At 38.9% G+C, this 20,732-nt stretch overlaps 1 protein-coding gene across 1 annotated transcript in view; it reads left to right on the top strand.

Annotated features, from left to right (window-relative positions):
* LOC100704748 (contactin-associated protein-like 4) overlaps positions 1-20,732 on the top strand; it is a 104,880-nt gene that overhangs the window by 14,840 nt on the left and 69,308 nt on the right. Inside the window, exon 2 of the mRNA XM_005464217.4 lies at positions 8,197-8,307. Coding sequence (XP_005464274.1) covers positions 8,197-8,307 — 111 coding nt within the window. The remainder of the gene's footprint in view (positions 1-8,196; positions 8,308-20,732) is intronic.

Raw genomic sequence — 20,732 nt, 5'->3', positions numbered from 1 at the left:
TTTGTCTGGGCAAGTTCATGATTTTGTGGATTATTTGGGGCCATCTTTAGGAATGGTCACATGCTGACCCATCATATATCATGGTGTGATTAACTGTGCAGAGGTACATGTTTAACTGAACCAGCTAAGTGTCCACTGGATTTAAATTTCCAGATGAACTGAATACATAACATTGTAACAAACTAACATGTACAAAAATGAGTGGCCTCGGTAGGGGGTTGGTTGGCAAACAAGCTTTTGGGCCTCTCTGTGTGGAGTTTGCATCTTCTCCCCATATCTGTGTGGCCTTTCTCCAGGTATTCTGGCCCTCACACTGTCTCAAGTGATTCTAAACAGGCTGTGAGGAAAGAATGTGATTGTTTTTCTTCCTCCATGTGACTAGTCCAGGGTGTACACTGCCCTCCCCAACTGGAACATGAAGTGGATAAGTGAAAGAGAATGCTTGGATGCATGGTAGGAAAGTTGCCACTTGCTTCATGATGCAATGCATATTGTTTTTGTCAGTAAATACTCTTTTGTAATTTTTTTTTCAACTCTATCGCACACATACACACACTTGCAGCCTCTGCACCAAATGGCTCTTCACAGTTTATTCTCAGCATCCAAAAACTTATCAGAGCCACAAGAGCTTCATGTGTGTTGCTCTGTTAATTTTGCTCAAAATAAATGTGGTAAAACGTAACTTCTTGAATGTGATGTCACATGGACCTGTCTGGTGCTTCAGCAGGAATGTCTTCACTGCATGTGTTCAATCATGCAACACATTTTACGCTGAACCACAGAAAACCAGAGAAAAACACTGGGGATTACCAGTGTAGGGTATATCTTCTGGGCACCATGAATGTCCACACAAAATCATGGCAGTATATCTAACAGTTGTGGTATTTATGTCTAATCAGCATGGTGTATCCACAAACTGGCACTGCCACTTCTAGAACTGAAATGTTGTTTTTTCTCTTTTCCAGGATAAATACTTCTAACCACTTTTATAGTTGACACAACAACAATTCTCAACATTCCTGACATATTTTGTCAGTCGCTGTGACACAGAGATGACAAGACCCAAAACAAATGGTGCAGTGTGACAGTGCGAGGTCATACATGTGACATGTCACTCAGAAATTTCAGCCTGTCGCTACTCTGTGCAGGAGATAAATTAATGTCGCTGAGTCTGAAACTGTTCGCTGCTCTTCACCTGCTAACACTGCAGCCTCAGAGAAACACTTTAAATATTATGCATAACTTATTTCTTATTGCAAGCACAACATATGCAGCTTTCGGGGTGATCATGGCTCAAGAGTTCATCTTGTAATCGGAAGGTTGCCGGTTCGAGCCCCGGCTCTTACAGTGTCGGTCGTTGTGTCCTTGGGCAAGACCCTTAACCCATTGCTTACTGGTGGTGGTCAGAGGGCCCGGTGGCGCCAGTGTCCGGCAGCCTCACCTCTGTCAGTGCGCCCCAGGGCAGCTGTGGCTACAATGTAGCTTGCCATCACCAGTGTGTGAATGTGTGTGTGTGAATGGGTGGATGACTGAATGTAGTGTAAAGCACTTTGGGGTCCTTAGGGACTAAGTAAAGCGCTATACAAATACAGGCCATTTACCATCTTTTCTAAAGGTCTGAATATTACTTCTTTATTTCTTATAAATACATACATGTGAGACCAGACAGAATCTTTACTTGTAGGACACCTTTACATGTTTTAACACTCTTTGCTCAGATTGTGTCTCTGAGCATGTCAAAAACTTAAAGGGTACAGATTTAAAGACAACGCCTGTCTTCCTATTAGATATCCAATAACAAATGCAACAATATCTATGTAAAAGCAGCCTGGATTTATGTACATGCATTACAGCCAAAACAAACTAAAAAACCTTTTCTGGGGTAACCACAAAAATTATGTTTACAAATTATGCATCATTTGATTTTCTTTAATTTAGCGTTTTGATGAACCTTTTTGTTTTGATCAAACAGTTTCAACGGTCAAACAAAATGCAGTGTAAAGAAGATTTCTGGTGACAGCTCTTTAGCAAAAGACTGTATTTTCCTCCCTCCTTAAGTGTCATGACATGTAGGTAGAAAGGACCCAAATGCAGACAACTTAAACAAAAAACTGACCTTTACTGAGGTGAAGCAAATAACTCCAGGAGGAAATATAGAGGGTGTAAAAACACAAACTTAATGAGGAAGGAAGAGATAACGGTATGATTCGGCAAACAGAGCCTTTAACACATGAAGAAATCGAGGGAAGCTGAAACTAATTAAAACAGCCAGATAAGGAAGTGAAAGTAAATACAAATCACAAGAGACGACTGATGATCAAAAATAAAGCAGGAAGTAAATAACTGGAAAGACTGAGTATAGAGAACTTGACATATGAGGGGGAACAAGGGCTCATAGAAAACAGATTGTAAGGAAGACAAGCTAATGAAAATTGTGAGGAAAGAATATAAGCAAATACTAAATAATCAAAACCTGGAACGAAGAAATAAGAGACACTAATAAATAAAAAGTCATTAAACCCAGAAGAACAATGAATTCCAATACAAATAACAACAGCAACAAAGCACTACAGCTAAATACTAAGGAAAATACAAAGATACAATCTAAAAGAATACAACAAACAAATAGTGAACAAGTTCAAGAACTCAAAAGCTCTGGGTCAGACCCAGGACCACGACAGTAAATATGTTTATAATAATAATACTTTATTATTATTTACAAGGCAATCCAGCTAGGAATTATGCTGCACAAAACACCGTTAGGAAAGTGATTTGTCAGTAAAGAAATGTAATTTCTGTGACATGTATTGCACAAGCTAAACCTAGACCTAAACGATACTATACACATTTGTGAACACAACACAAATAGCTCTCAATAGTATGATATGAGATTAACTTGAATTATTCGAAACATGGTATGTAAAAGTAGAAATATGTATGTTTTTAGTGGTCATTAAATAACACAATGTCTAAAAGGAATACACCAGTCAAGGGAAACAAATTAAAAAATACATATCTGTTTTTATCTGCGCTTTTATTTACATTACTGATTGTAATTTGGAGACCAGACTAATTTCTAGATTAACTAAATTCGTGCCTTATTCTGTTTACAATGTAAATAGGAATTCCTAAAATTTGAATGACAAAATTGATTAAAAGGATTTCTGCATCATATCACCACTTGAGGCGGTATTTTCTACCACGTTGCACCAGTGCAAATTAGGTCTCGGGGTTAAAAACAGTACCGTCTGTATTTACAGTAACATGATTGTGTGTAAGATGTGGAAACAGAGAAATTTTTGTGACTGATCCTGTTGCATTTGCCTGCGAGTTCCTTTCTCACGGTACTAAATAGAAGTATACAAATATTTAATTAAAGTGTGCAAAGTGATTTACTAATGTTTTCAACACTCAGTCTACTACTAATTGCACCAATATTTAGTGCAGAAAAAAAGCATGTCTTATTTTTTGCACTTCATATTGAAATGGACTGATTGTGCCTGTGTTTAGAAAGTGGTGCAACTAATCACACCTATAAGCGCTATTCAGGGGTTGCATTCATAGACTATTTTACTTAGATTAGTAAATCTGGCAAAAGTGTTGCATATAAAGATGCCAATTGTTGCGACGCACTTTGAGTAAAAGTTGAGTAAAAGTTTGAGTAAAACACTCAGCTCTCTGGTATTAACATTAGCACATAAACTATGCACTGGGAGCTTCATGGCAAAGGAGCAAGGTCTGTAGTTGTTATGTGTTTGATTTGTTGGTTTGCTGAGAGAAACAGTGTTCTTGAAACAGACTTATTCCACTTCTATGTGGAAATTTACTAAGTGACAAAACATACACTTAAATAATTAAGGCTCAGAATTCAGAGACTCAAAATAATAAAGACTTATTTCAAGCATAGCTTTAGTTTAGTTGTAATAGTATTATATTAGGTTTCCGGTACTACAGGCTCTATCAGTGTTTGTGTTATTATTCCGCTGTCAAATCAAGTTAGTCCTTCTGTCAGTTTAGTCCTCAGTAAAAGTTCTAAGCAAAACTTGAAGCTGGTTTTCAGTCTAATAAAGTTAGTGAGTGGCTGGGATTTCAAAGCATCTTATATATGATTGCTATATCACGTTATATCATGTTTGCCTGTGTTAATCAGTACTTTTCCCCCCTCACAGCCACCTTTCAAATGTCACAGCAACTCTAAAGAAGATCAGAGTTGCTTATTCAGAAATCTGATGATGTTTTACAGCACTCATGCCCTTTCTGCCATCATCTATATCTTGTTTAGTATCTCTGTCTGCTTTGGACTAAGCTAGACACGGCGGCATAAGAATGAATGACATGAAATGTGTTATGTTGCATAGGTTTTATGTTGTTTCCATAAATGAACTGAAATGAAAATCTGGAAAGATTCGCTGCTTAAAAAACAGCTGAAATCCCTAGTTATTAATGATGACTGTGCACATTTAGTGAAATAGAATCAGAATCCAGTCGCTCGAGCTTGAGTCCATGCTCACCCACTGGCTCGAGCAAGTATCTGCTGAAACAGGCACACACGAGACAACTGTACTGTTTCCTTGAAGCCTCTGGAGTGTCACATGTATGCTTTTTGCCACAGTGGATGATACACGAGGTTATTAGGCCAAGTCTCACTGCCAACTCCTCACATATGGATGCTTGTAGAGGACCCCTGGGTGCTGCATTTAAATGCACTGAGTAAGCATAATTTTAAGCAGCAGGGTTAATGTTGTGCAGCATATTTTAACGTTAGGGAGTAAAAACTGTAGATTATTTAGCAACTGAAAACAAACTCAAAATGCTAAGCTTCAAAACAGGACACAAACTGCAGTCTCCTGACTGACAGACTTGTGATTTACTTCACATCTATTCTTCCAAACTACCAGTCTCTACTGTTTATGATGGGATTATTGACGCTTGTTGTCCAAGAGTTCATTCTACCACATGAACAGCACAGTTTTATCCTCTTGCAAGAACATAGCAGTGACAGTAGTTGCACACCTTTCTTTGTACCTTTATATTACTTTGTTTTGTTAAAATAATGACTGGCATAAAAAATAAGTTTTTAATATAATGGGTCACTTCAGTCATTAAATTAGTCTGCTTTGCTAACCTAATTGACTAAGATATTCATTGATTATTTTGCTAGCTACACCTGGGCTAAAACCTTTGTCTGCTAACAAGCTAAAGCTACATGTAACTTAGCTACACTATATAATTGCTGTTCAAAACGAGAAGTTAGAAAAATCTTTTTAGCATAACTAGCAAAACCCACATCCATAAGGTGGGAAACAGCAGCTTTTTCAAATTCTTTATTCAGTATTTAGTGGTGAGTCAAAACAAAAGTCTATTGCAGACACAAATTCTGGTATCTGTTAAGTTATTTACGGGTATGTGGGGGAAAAAAGGCAGTTGGAGAATGTGGCTTATTCACAGGGGTTTATAAATATGAAAATCAAACAGGTTGGGATTTATAATAAATCTTTTTTTAAAACATATAGATATTACTATTTGCTTTAGGTGTGACAATGTTGTGCAGAGGTTTGATGAAATTTGGCTCACCTGTTAAGGAGGACACATAAACAAGGTTACGCGTAATATTAGTAAACTACGGAAAACATCCTGGCATTTTACTTTTCATTTTTATACTACATAGCTTAATTATCTGTTCTTGAATCTTAATTTTTCTGTAGGTGAGAAACATGTTTACTGTTTCCTATGTTATGAAGGGCTTACAAGTCACTGCTGTCCGTATGGTATTTGCATCAGTGCATTACGGCTTCAAAAAAAAAAATGCTATGATGTTTTCCTGTTTTCCGTAGTTTACTAAAATTACTTTATTACTTTGTGCAACTGTTTGGTTGTGTTGTATTTTTTTTTAAGCATTGCTGTTGTTTTAAAACATGGGCTACTGAAAGTAATGACAGTTGTGATTATCCAATTTCTTGCACAGGACTAACCAAAGTAAAGAGTATTCTTCAGATTTCCTACAATAAATTCACCTGAGCTTGAACAGAAATGGACAAACTCTCAAGTACTTGCAGGGAAGAGCGGTGTTAGATGGAAAAGGCTTAGGTGGATATGACAGGCTATTCAAAACTGTCAACAGTCTCTGGTTAATAGTCTCAGGTAATGAAAATCCCTCTGTGCTTGAAATGAAGTACAATAATGTTGACAAAGTAATCTCAGAGGAAGTCTTGTTGTCATGGTAGGGAGACAGGACCAGGCATCTCTGAAGGGATTGTGAATAATTTGGGCCGACTCTTCTTGCTGGTGGAAATCCATTAAAAAGTGTTAGATTACACAGTAGTCATAGAAATGAGTGAACATTTGTAATGATCTAATAGTCAGGTGTTCTGGGGAAACTGCTTCCCTGTGAATAAATAACATATTAGTCACAGCCTCTGTCTTATAAGTACTCCAGTCATGAGGAGAACAGCAGCCCTCAGTTCTTCACTAAAAGGTTCTTCAGCATGACAGATTCTGACAGACAGAAATATCAAGTCTGGGTCCTCCACCGAAGAGTAATCCTGTTCACTAATGTGTTCCTGCACTTTAAAAACAACAACAACCGTGAAGTAGCACTGGCAGATATACGCTACAAATTTAAACACAGGGAGCCACAACATTAAAATCACTGCACTGATATTGTTTAGATTTCTGACATATTTTAAAATTTGTCCTGGACCACTGAATCATGGAAAGAGGATCTCTGGTTTCTTTTGGCATCTTGCCTTTGGCAGTGAATCCTCTGGGTCTTAAAGGTTAGCAGTTTAGTTCAAGCATTTTGTGGCTGATTTGTCTATACGCACTTCATGAAACTCGCTAGACACACTTGTAGTGTTCGTACATCGGACAAAATGTCATGTATACCGCTTATAACTGATGATGAGAAACAGCATTTATGATGCTGTTCATCATAAATGCAAATGATCAATTACAAATAAAAGTATGTGTTACATATGTTGCAATAACAAGACTTTTTTCTGATATGTAGTATTTCTACTGAAATACCTGTTGGCATTAGTGCTGATTGAATTTTTTATAAATTTACATCACTAAAGTTCAGCACGCCAGCATTTGACTTTGACAGCAACAGACAAATTTTATTTTCTGTATTCACTGATTCAGTATTTAAGATTCATCCTAGCAGTGTCACTATTAAAGCAGAAAAGCCAATGAAACTGTATAGTTCATATGCACACTTCAGTGCTGCAAGGTGTAATAATTGTGTACACGTTGTGTAATTCTGAACAATGTATCCAAATCAGATTTTTTTCCCCCTCTTATCACTTTAAACCCTGTATTAACAGTCTGGTAAAATTTTTCCAGTGTTTCTTTAATAAGCATAACACTGAATAATTTTAAAGACTGAATGAATATAGTCAGACATTTGTCAGTATTTTATATACACTTTATATTACTACTGCAGAATTTACATTTTCTAATAAAGTCCTGTGGACAAACTCTTGTCATAGTGTAGATCCTTCGATCACCAAAGCCATCCATAACATCAAAATAAGCTCTTCACTTTATGATATAGTTTTTGCATTGTGTCAATGACTCAACTGCAGGTACATGAGTCACTAATTCATATAAAATTTGAACTCCACTCTATTTCTTGTCCTTGACTTCCATAAACATGAGAGTGTATGAGGTGTGTAAACGTCTCTCTATGAAACCAAGCTGTCTTATTGCCTGAAATAGCATTTTAAGGCCCCGTATCCATCCCACAACCTAGGGTTACATCTGTTTTGGGCATCAGGTAGTCCAAGTTTAACCTTTCAGGTGGGATGACACTATCATATCAGCAAAACACACTGAGATATTAGCCTATGAGACTGATTGAAATGGGCTGTTATATATCACTTTTTCTAGTCTTACTGACCATACAAAGCATCCTACATCATGTGCCTCATTTACACAGCTCTAAACTCTTAATCTCTATGTACTTTCAATTTTCCTTTAGGCTAACTGTTTTGGAAGAGTGGATGGGGGTCTTCCCCCCATCTAGCCTAAATGTCTTTGGACTGCAAGAGGAAACCAGAGCACCTAGACAACACTCACATAGGCAGAGGGAGAACATGCAAACTCCTCACAGAAAGTCCTGGACGGTCTGTCCAGTGAAACAGACCGTGAGTGTAAACACTCATCTCTGTCTTTTCTCCTGTGGTTGGATAACAGATGTTTGTGACAACCCACTGATGTCCAGTCTTCCATCATCATCCTTCAGAAGCTCCTCCCAGCTGTCCAGTAGTCATGGGCCGGTCTTTGCTAAGGTCAACAGGAGAGAAGGTGAGTAGTTATTCATTGCTATTGTTAAACTTAGACGTTTCACCATCTGCTGTTAATACCCTGGTAATTGTCATAAATGCTAACAGAGATGATCCAAGCCGGAAATCTGTGCGCCACTGCAAGCCCAAGTGAAACTGTGACTTTATTATCCAGAATTCATTACTCAAACTTAATCCCACATAGCAGTAAAAGTTCTAACATAAAGCTGAACTCGTTGGGGAGTGCTCTCTTATTGTAAAGGCAATTATTTTGTTTTTGTTTTATTTGCCACCTTGTGAAGAAATCCATTTGGCAGACCTAACAGAGCACTCACAGTAAAATTCAATTATCCTCATGGTGTAGTCATCATACAGCCCACAACTGTGGATGTTGCAGAAAGATAATAGGTACACACACTGTGGGCTTCATATGTATCTTGCTATACTGTGCTTCACACACCCTTCGCCCAGTTCTTGTAAGATGTTGTTTTTGGTGGTTGATCTTTTTTGCGTCGGCCAACAAGAATAAACAAAGAACTGTTTCCTCTTCTGTCAGATGGTTCTCTTCATGTTTTGTGCATGTGGAAGGCATCTGCATACACAGAAACCAGCAAACATTTTGACGTTTGAAGTACTGTCTTGACTGGCCGACTGTCTTTTCTTGGTCTTGATTGGATTGAGTTCTTGCTCTTGGTTTAAAAAAATAGTTCTAAAATTAAATGGCCATCTGGTAATACTAGCTTGTGTATGTGGAGCAGATGTCATCTGGCTGTCTACACTTGGTTGGTAACCAAATACGTTGACAGTCGGATGACGCATGCATTTCCTGTTAGTATTGCATTTTTTTTTTTTTTTTGCTGTATGTGGAAACAATATCAACATATGTCTTTCTGCAGTGTAGCTTATGACATCATACCGGGACTTTATATTCTTCTTGAATCTTATCTGACCCAGATTGCGTGACACACTGGATTTACCTTCCAAACCGCACACGTTTTGTAATGTTTTTAAGCCACACCCACACACAAAAACTATTGTCATGAAGTAAAACTGCTTGAAAAGGATCAACCAATGGATTTAGTTCCTTTATTTATTTATTTTTTTTGTTAAAAAATTCTCTCAGTAGTAAAACTTTATAAAGGTCAAAGTGCTATTGATGTCATGGTGAGCTATGTGGCAGGCTGGGTCTGGACCCAAATGCCGGTTTCGGAGACAGAAAGCTTAACTAAAGGCGGCAGCGTTAATGCTGGAAAATGCAAACTAAAAATAAACAAAACATGAATACTAAAGAAACAAACCAAACACAAACTAGAACTAGGAAACTCCTGCCTGGTCATTAGTGACTGGACAAGACTTGACATGACTGAGGAAAATGGAATTACACATGACACACAGCTAACGTGGAGAACGCAACAAGGTGGAAACACAGCTGTGACTAATCAGACATACCAAGACAAAGGGAAAGCAAAACTGAACACACTAACACAGGACGCAAGACTGTCAAAGCATGCACAGAGACACGGACTTGACACTGAGACATGACTGACTGGACACGAAATGTTGAACACATGGAAAACACAGTGGCCGAAACTAAAAGCTGCAACCACAAATATAACGTGAGCAGAAAACAATCAAGAGAACCAAAACCATGAATAACAATTATTAAGGAATATAAATTAAACAACACAAAACGCTGGGTCACTGGTCAGTGCTGTGACAATTGAGGCCGAACTTGGATGGCTGACCCCAAAGCAACAATGAGAGGCCACAAAGCAACTTTCACAAACTTTCTTAGAAGAAAGTGTGTAAATAATAATATTGGTTTGAGACTGGGATAGTTCTTTTTATTTATATAAAACAAGTTTCATTGTGTACTGACCACCAAAAAACCCCCATTCATTTGTCCAGTACATCCAACTCTAACATGCATGATACACAAAATCAAAAGGCAAAGAACATTAAGGTTACTCTGTGCTTTTGTTATCACTGCCTACCTCAAGTTCTTTAAACTAAAAACTAAAATGTTGTTGGTAAAAAAACAGGAACGGTTTCGTATTTCCTGCAACTATTCAGTCGAAAAGGGCTAAATATAAAATTTGTGTTAGCTCAACCTGCATGGTTATCATTCTTCTCTACCCTTTTCCCTTACAGCAATGACCTTTTCCATTTTTCACATTTGTGTTTGATAGTATTAACAGTGAGGGGTTTGAGGTGCAGGCTATCCATAAAAAAGTTTTTACCTTGTGCAGCTTTACACTTCATACATTTGGTCAGTTGTTGACATCAACTAGAAGCACCTTCAGGCCAATGAAATGGTAGGAACAGACTGAGAATAAAAACAACAACAACAACAACAAAAAAGCAGTGCTTCTTGACGGACTCTCTGTCTTTTTACTGAGATGTGTTCAGTGCTGTGGGTGTCAGTGGTGCAGGAGAGTCTTTGCCTCCCTACAGGGCACTGAGCACAAAACATCAAAGGCAAGCCTAAGCTGGATTCACAGAGTGTGAGAAATACATCTGTGGTGGCTGTAGGGATATCGAAACAAAGAGAAGAAGAAGACATTTATCAATTTATCATTTGTATAATAAATGACTCTAACATGTGAGATAGATAGATAGATAGATAGATAGATAGATAGATAGATAGATAGATAGATAGATAGATAGATAGATAGTGAAAGAACAGTTACTGCTAACGATTTGTACTGTACAACACACTGAAATTATATTACACTAGTACATCAAAAGTCTCTACCGGGCCACCTGCTCGCAATAGGGACATAAAACTGGGTTGTGATTCACAGAGCACAGTAAAAATTCAACAGAGATATCTCTACTGGATGCTGATGCTGGACTTGCAAAGGGCTACCATGCCATGTTTGGAGCTTTACAAAGCCCACTTGCAGACTGCAGAACCAGTGGACAACATCGTCAGTGTGAGCGGGAGATTTCTTCATCTTTTACTCACATTGTAAGAATAATTTGATCAAGCTGGAGAAAAATGGGAGATGAGCCACCAGAATGTTGTTTTCTAAATAAGGTTGTTTGTAAACACATGATCGATATTAGACTGAGACAGAGGAATTATTGTCTTCATTTTTCCACTGAAACACTAAAGCCAGGCACTTATTGGACCACTTCCAACTGCCTAGTGTAACATGTGATGTGTCTGCTCAGTTTGTAATTTCATTCAGGGCAGGTTCAGGATGTGTCTTGGGAGCTAGGAAATATCTGCAAAATACATAATTTATCTGCCACATTAAAACCACTGACAAGTAATGTGAATAACACTTATCAAAGCATTATAATAGAATAAAACAGAAAAGACCTTTATCGTCATTGTACATGTACAATACATTTATGGGACAATGAAATGCTACATTGTGCTGGGCTCCTGTCATTTATGTGCATGTTATTTAGACATCAACATTTACCTGGCGCATTGCAGAAACTCCTCAGGATTGACTTTTGGGTTGTAATGAAGAACCTAATGAATTGATCCAGCCTCCAGAATCCCCAGATCCTAGTCTGATGAAGCATCCGCAGGATTCACAAGATGATCAACAAATAACATTAAGGAATCCAAAGGCAACATCCCAGTGCCAAACACCACAAGGTACCATCTCAGGTCCCATGTACTTTTAGTGGCATAAGTAGAACTCTGTTTGAGGTATGATTACAAAGCTGTGGGAATAACTCATTAAAACTAAAACTCTTCAAAGTCAACTGTTAGGCATATCTGGACAGCTTCCGGTGAGGCTATTTTTAGATTAATAACAAGAAGTCCTGTTCTGACGCCGTGCACTTGTGTCTCTATGATGTGTCTCTGAATCTCCTTCATGTGTGTCAAAACAGCAACCCTTCAGCGTTTTGGGGTCTCTTCTGCTGAGCATGCTCCCTTTTTTAACTTTAAAATAGAATTCACAATGCACAATTTTGTGAGTTAAAAAAAAGAAATACATGCATACATCATTTAACTGCTAAGTTGAGCCCCAAACTACGACCTTGAACATGGAAATCTGACCAGTCTGACATAGAAAGCCACTGCTGATTGCGCACATTTGAGATCTGTGGTGCAATAGTTATAACAGGATTTGTAAAGATCCATCTGAAAGTGGCCCAGAGCTCTACAAGCCAAATTTAAATTGTTTTGTTTTTTATAAGCAGATTCCAGAAAGTTCTTGATCCCACCCTCATTTGTTGTTTTAAGGAACAACAGCAACAGCATCCTGTTATGGTAAATGGCCTGTATTTGTATAGCGCTTTTACTAGTCCCTAAGGACCCCAAAGCGCTTTACACAACCAGTCATCCACCCATTCACATACTGGTGATGGCAAGCTACATTGTAGCCACAGCTGCCCTGGGGCGCACTGACAGAGGCGAGGCTGCCGGACACTGGCACCACTGGGCCCTCTGACCACCACCAGTAAGCAATGGGTGAAGTGTCTTGCCCAAGGACACAACGACCGAGACTGTCCAAGCCGGGGCTCGAACCGGCAACCTTCCAATTACAAGGCGAACTCCCAACTCTTGAGCCATGATCGCTGAGTTATTTACTCAGCTTATAGTTTCTCAGGATTCTACAACAGTGATTGTTGGTTTCCACTAGTTCCGGTTCCTTTGGCTCTCGCTCCCACCGCTTGAGTTGCATCTTGGCTGCTCAGCCCATATGGGGACTGGTGCTGGATGGGCTGCTCACACATGGTGCCCTGTTAATCCCACTCAAGGATCACAGTGCTGCCTCCACTTTCAGTACTGTGCCTCACTGTATGCACTGTTTGGCTGAACATTAAACGTGGCCAATTTATTAGGCTGGGAAATGGCCCTGGCACTGAGAGTTGCTCCTCCTGATGAAGCTATAAAAAAGAGTCTTGGGAGGGGCCAGAGAGAGGCTTTGACACAGAATTCAGCAGAGGCCCTCAAGCAGAAGGCTTTAATTTAAAGGCCAAGGAGCAATGGTCCTCAATATGTTGAGCAAGTTTGGGGGTTTTTTGCCATCAGTTATGGAAGAAGGACACTTTTGTACGACTAAGCTGAACTACTTTACTGGAGGAGTAAGACTAGTGCAAGTGGTGCAGCAGCTTATCAGAGCCTAAGTAGAAAACAAAGCTTATATTGACCCATGTGAGTTCAGACACCTAAAGCAATACAGAGGCGCAGAGTTGGGGATAACATTTTTGAAATCTCTGTTCATAAAACGTGTTTGAGGAGCAGTGTGGTGCCATCTGTCCAGTTTCAACCAGTTATTTAATCAAGAAATATTTTCACACCACTGATAGCACCTGATGGAAAGTGAATCCAAGGCAGAACGGGGTACAAGGTACACCTTTCAAATCCAAAATAATGAGGTCAGTCACGCTCAAATCTTCTGTACAGTGGCAGTCTGGTTCTTAAGGTACATAAAGGTTAATAGATGCCAGGACTCTTTGTACAAGCTGATCAGTGCCTTGCTGTTACTGCCTTTGGGCTTGACTTTTTCCACCCGTCAGGTCTAGAACTGGAGCTGAGGGTCTTGTGTGTGAAAAAAGCAAAGTGAAGTCCAGAACAGGGCTTTAGATTTGAAAATAGCTATTTCGTTGCTATTGGCAAAGTCAGCCAGTTCACACACACACACACACACACACACACACACACTGAATTTTCATCTATCCTAGTGGGAGTTTGCTCCGTGATAAGGCATTTGAAAAATTAGAAAATGCATGATGTATGTCTGGTAACCTGCGATCCTTCCTGAGTTAGTTAACAGTCTCATTTTTGTGTTAATGCTGTTACAGGACTAAAGAAAAGCACAGGGGAAATTTCCCACAGGGGTGATCAAGCTAATGTTAAATGGGTGCACTCACAGGTGTTCATATTACAGATACTGAGCTGAAATCTGCCTCCATATAAAGGGAATAACAATAGAATTCTTTAGCCCCTCCCTCCTCACTTTTTCAGTCAAATCCAGCAGTTCCACTCTCTTGCTGCTCTTTGGACAGTGTGGTCAGCTGTAATTATAATTTAAACTCAGTCTCATTTGGACTGCCAAGAAAACATTAAGATAACTCCATTTCATCTTAAAGCCAAATGTTAATGGCTGCATTTAACATTTATAGGCAAATGTTAATGGCAGTATTTAACATCTAAACAGTTTCTGTTTTTCAGTGGGCCATACTGATAATTGCACATTAGAATCACTGTAATTATGCTGAAACAGGCTTGGAACACTCCATCAGTCCCCAGTAATCATTTTCTGGAAGTGCTCTCTTTTTGTGTGTGTGTGTGTGTGTGTGTGTGTGGGGGGGGTGGGGGGTGGGGGGTGGGGGGGTGTTGAAGGTTAAAATAAACTACGTGGAATTAAATGTAGAATCAGATATTGATCTAAGTGTCATATGTTTATGTATCAACTTTGCCACCCCAGGTGCCCACTTACTGCTTACTGTTAAACACCCTATCTAGTTAAATTCCACAGCTCCTCCATTCAGTTCCTTCTAATCTGAGGTAGTCAGCCTCCCCATAAATCTTATTATATGGATAAATATATATAAATATTGCCTCATTCCTTGACAAAATGCAGCTAAAGAGCCTCTAATCTTAGCATTCTGTCTACATTGCTTCTACATCCTTCAGTCAATTTACTGAAAATAGTCAGAGTAACTAATCCATGACAGCTCATTAAAAATCACATTTTTATGCTGTGACTAACCCCCAATTTACTGCTGTTAATAAACTATCTGGGGTCCATAAGTCTACTTTTACTGTGTTCAGTCACATGAAATATCATATATTTAATAACAACCTGTATATTATTAATGGATATGCATGGTCATGGTTATGCACGGTTCAGATGGCAAGTACCCGTAGATGAAGACTCCTAATGGAGTTGTCAAGAAGGCTAATTTCTGATATACACTGCTCATTGTTAATGCTCACTTCTCAAAATCTGCAATATGGATGTGGGAAGTGTCAGTACCACCACTGCCAAGCTCAGTAACTCTGAGGGTCACGCTATTAATGGGAAATATGACAGTTTGAAATAAACACAAATTACATTTTAAGCTAAAAGCTTCACATGCTTAAACTTGATCAAAACTCGGCAGCAATGAAACCAGGTCATACATGAAAAATCATGTTAAGAAATATTTATTTTTATACAGCCAGCACGTTTTGGGGTGATGCTACCATTTATTTCACTCAACTTAGCAAATGTTGGTCAATAATAAAGGACTTTTAGCTCAAATTCATCCTCATCCACTAGAGAAAATGCCCAGCTCTAAATTCTCCAATATATTCAGTGGTATGGAAATGATCATAAGCCCAGGTTAAGCCCAGCATAAGCCCTTCATGCAGAAAAGTAAATCAGGAGACTCAAATGTAAGTTTTAAAAATGTTTGATGCATCTTGAAGCAGAATAAAGGCAACCAAGCATCATAAGTTCTAAGCACTGTCCTTTCACAGGGAGTATTCACTTAAAAAATAAAAATCACAGGTTCATGGGAATAAGGGTCCTATTTTTCTCATTTTGAAGATGAACTATGACCCCCCTTCAGATTCTGTATAACTCAAGGATCAGCTTTGTTACATATAAAAAAATCACATTGGATTTTAAGCACTTTTCTTTGCTGCATTTGGACACTAAAAGTGGTTTTGCTGTACTTGTATTAAAGGCTTTCATAAAAGATTCCAGTGACCTGGCCTCTGTATCTTTCAGGTTTTTCTTTTTTCTTTTCTATTTTTTTAACTTCCTAGACTGTTTATTTGCTCTGGTGCCCGGTCAGTTTTATATATAGCTGCATATTATCTCCCAGGTTGTCAGAAATACACCTCAAGCTCTGTCTCAAATTTAACTCTCTCCCTCAAATCAGTTTATAAACCAGACAGACACATTTATAGATCTTGGCCTACTAATACTGCCATGTGTGCCTGCTTAGTTATCTGTGACTTACTGCATCTTTGAGACCCGCTGACTTTGGGTGACTTTTTTTCCTTGTTGTAATGGCTCGTATCCTTTCCCCTCTACCACAGTCCTGCTTTTGTCGTCTTGTTCCAACCTTCTGTTGACATGAACAACTGTGCACCAGTGCTAACCAAACAGTACATTTATCTGGCAGACACATCTATTCCTCCTTGTAAAGCCACTGCCCTGACAAGCGTTGTGTCACCATCTATTTCCCAATTGACACTAACATGGTGGAGATGGCAATTAGAACAGAGAGGAATAGCGTGCAGGATGTTGAGTTCTTTTACCGTCTTATTAGCAGAGACAAAAGCTGAAGTTAATTCTGCAAGTGGAGATGGCTCTATCTAGCACCAGGGGCACTGCTCTATTGTTTGTTGCAACAAAAGCTGTGTCACTGGCTTGATTGGTCTCTCTGTGGTCAAGCCACAGACTGTGGTCATGAACATACAGTAACTGCAGCAGCAGGTATTTCTCCGTTAAATTCCTAGTGGCTACTGCTAGTTTCAAACTAGAGATTTACTAACAAGAGCTTCACCATTAAAACATAATAAATACCATAGATACTAAAGATTTTATAGGGACATGTAATTGGGTTGCTGAGAAAATTTATAGCTCTCCAATCAAAAGCAGTCAGCTATATAAACAGGACGTGACTGCAGTATCATTAAGTCTAAGTGACAAAAATGAAACTGTAGTGCCCATCCTTTGTAAATATGGTTGTGCCATCGGAGATAATTGCTAGCACTCAAATGCACATAAAAAGAAGCAGGTTGTGATACATAAGCTCACATATACATATACAGTTTTTCTTACATAAATTTGCAAAACCAGGCAGGTAAACAATAGCAAGCAGAGGAAAAAGCCTCTAAAATAACACCCCTCACATCTTCTCCTCACATACAGGGTCTTAAACAATCAGACCCCATGTTATCTTAAAAACATCATAGTACCATATCACCCCAACGGAGCGCTTTGCTCTCGAACTGCTGGCTTACGTGTGGTCAAAGGGGCATAGGAGGCATAGCCTTCAGCCTTCGGACTTCTCTCCTGAGGAACAAGCTCCCAGTTTTGATTTGGGAGACAGATACCCTCTCTACTTTTAGGATTAGGTGACCCTGAACTCCCTTCTCAGTTACACAGCAATAGACCTAGGGGGCTTCCCATGGTGCACTTAGTGTTTCTTCTTCACTCACCTCTTTTCATTCAGTACGTGTTTATACATCACTCTGCATTAAATCACTAGCTATTATTAATCTCTGGCTCTCTTTTGTCCTGTCTCCCTCCCCTAACCCACACCTGGTCATGGTAGATAGCTGCCCCTACCTGAGCCTGGCTCTGCTGGAAGTTTCTTCCTATTTAAAGGGAGCTTTTCCTTCCCACTGTCGCCAAGTGCTACTTTATCGGCGGTTGTCTGATCGTTGGGGTTTTCTCTCTGTTGTTGTCAGTTCTTTACCTTGCAGTAGAAAGCACCTCAAGGCGCCTGCTGTAATTTGTTTGCCATAATTTTATAGCAAACAAATGTGTGTAGATGTGTTGGACTATTTCTGTTTTACTTCTTTATCCATATGAACTAAAATATGATCATTTTGACAATGTTTCATGTTTACTAATCACAGAGTGAGATACTGTACGTGCATGGGTTTAGAGGGTGTAAAGATTTTGTTTCTTTTTTTATTAACGTAACAAGTGTCATGCTGTGATACAGCTTGTTAATTCATATGAGGCTTTTAAAAAGAATCTGCTCCACATTTCAGATAATCCCAGTTGTGTGTAGTTTCTCAGCAAGTTTTTTTTTCTTATTTTGTTTTAACATAATCTTAGGCACTAAGATGGTGTTCTTATTTGGTGTGACTCAAGGACACTTGTGAAACATTTGCAGTTTCTGATGGGCACAAACTTGGTGCTGTGGGAACTGAACTTGATATCTGTGAGTTTCTGTTCCATCTCCCACTCCTGCCCACCATGAAAAAGTCATAATCCATAGCTGACACCACGTGTCCTTGGCCTGTATCCTAGCACTGAGCCAGGAGGAAGCCTCTAAAATAAAACCCCCTTTGATGCTTTCATGCTAGCCCAAATAAAACCATGCCTGATTTACCGCAATGACACATATTAACTTATATGAAAGGATGTGCTTGTTTATGGAAGAGTAGAACTTGAATCACACTTAAACACTAGGTACTCTCAGTAGATTATCACACTCTCCTAAGACAAATAGTTGGCTTTTCAAAATCTACCAGATGCAGATGAATACATTTTAATAATAAAACATTGTGCAATCAATACTACAATTTATCCAGTTTTTTATTGATCAACCATGCAGAAATCAAAACTGCACAGTCTCCCAGTAAGTAAAAACATCATTGAAAAAACACCCTCACCTCAAATCTCATGTTCAGGCAGACTGTTTGGCATTAACTTACTCCTAAGTTCTCAAGAAGCATTGCACCTGGATACTGTTGTTGGTGCAGATTTAAAGGTGTCTGTCTTGTTTTTATGCAATGAAAATAAAAGCTAATTTGCTTTGTGCCAAAAATTAAAAACTCTTGCTTTAAATTGTAGTTCTTATATAATTCTTCCCGTGCGTTCGTGTTTTAATTGGAAATTTGCTCATTACATTTTTTTTTCTTATTTAGCCAGTGTTCTACAGTAAAATCTAAATATCTCAAATCAATATTTTAATGTAAACAAGACAAAGCATAAACTGGGTCAGAATAACAAAGTGCTTTAAATCTGCATTCTACCTGAAGGCCACCAGCTGTGGTTGCAAAAACACGTCCAGTCCTATAGAAGTCTGTGGTGATGACATCACAGTAGGTTTGTCATTATCATTTATACAATCTGTGACATCTGCATATCTGTTTATTACTTTGCCAACTACACAAACAGGCCAAACAATGTGCGTGTACCAGTTTAAATACGTTTTCGCAAGCCTGCCATACTTGGTGCCACTCCTTGGCAACCTGTTTTTTGCAGGGAACTTCTTTATTTGGCTTATTCAAGGGTGATTAAACGGTTTATGATAAATGTGGGAAGAAGAATGGGTCACATTTTTTTCTGATTCATGGCTTTTATCAGCTTTTCTGATCACCAGCCTCTTGACATGCTTAGTCAGTTGCCCCCAGAAGTCTTGGTCTACTCATTAGCTAACTTACAGTATTCAGGTAACGTTGCAATTTGAATGTCCAAAAGTGCTATAAAGTACAACTTTGCAGCTTAGGTGGCTTTACAGGCAGCTAGCGACAGAGAAAACAAGCAGATACGCAGGATCAGAACTCACAGAAACAATTATGCTGCTGATCAAACAGGTGATATGGGAGAAACATGGTAGATATAGTCATCAGTTTTTTTTCCCAAACAGTTTATACCCAGTTCTTCCCTCTTTTATTTAGACCCCTTCTGCTCTCCTCTCTTCCAGGTGTTTCTCCCTTTCCTTCTCTCTTCCTAAGTCTCCCTCCTCTGCAGCCCTATAGATGTCAATTGATCTGCCTTCTTCTGTCACTCTCTCAGTCTCTTGCTTTCCTTTGTTTGTGTTTGTCACTTCTTCCCTCTCCACTCCAGCTGTAATGAGTAAAGGTCAGCCTGTCTGCTCTCTCCTCTTGCGCTGTCAGTGTCCATGTCTGTTACTGAGGTACTTATTAGCTCTGGCCTTTAGCTGCTGCCCTAACAAGCAGGAAGCACAGCAAGAGAAAAGAAGATGACCTCAGACACGGTTAATTCAAGTGAAGTCACAAGTTTGTCAGCCAGGAGACTGCTGCTTTGTTTCTCAAGCTTTGCTTTTTTCCCCCCCATATACTTATAGCCTTTGCTTTTACTCGCTGCTTACTGTTTAGGCACCAAAAACTAATTCAATCTAGGAAAAGATCATTTCTTGGTTTACAGTACGCCCCTTCTACAACATTAGCTCTGCACATTGATAAATAATGCTTACTCACATGGGTAAACGTGACGCCAAGGTGTTTTTTTGCAAGCATTTACTAATGCAGCTCAAAAAATTTGCATACTGTAAAAAAATTTTTTTTTCAATGCTAAATTCAAAATATTAGTTAATTAAATTCTGTATTAATTAACTAATATTGTGAAATACTTCAAGCCTTTTTGTTTATTCGTAATGCGTATGATTTACAGCGTGGAAAAATAAGGAATCTAGTACCTCTTATTATAACAATATTTCATGTAGTTAAAATAAAGTACTATTCAAACAGTATAAACACTGCGTCTCTTGGTCTAGTTCAATAAAGGAAGTATAATCATGGGGAAGATAGTTGCCCAGGGGATGATGATCAATACCGTCCACAGGAGGGTAAGCCACAATACGTCTCAGTCAGAGGTCTAAAGTGGTCCAAAGTCCTCTTTAAAGGTGGAAGTAACTTTTATATTTCATTTAGACATGAGGGACCTAGAGTTTGGAGGACGAGTAGAGATGCACAGGCTTCGAGATGTTTGCCATCCAGTATCTACTATCTGTGATGAGGGTGCCATTTTTGAATAAGTCAGAAGTCAGAAA

The sequence above is a fragment of the Oreochromis niloticus genome, linkage group LG17 (genome assembly GCF_001858045.2).
Source record: "Oreochromis niloticus isolate F11D_XX linkage group LG17, O_niloticus_UMD_NMBU, whole genome shotgun sequence".
Classification (NCBI taxonomy): domain Eukaryota; kingdom Metazoa; phylum Chordata; class Actinopteri; order Cichliformes; family Cichlidae; genus Oreochromis; species Oreochromis niloticus.
This window is presented reverse-complemented; position numbering and strand designations above follow the sequence as displayed.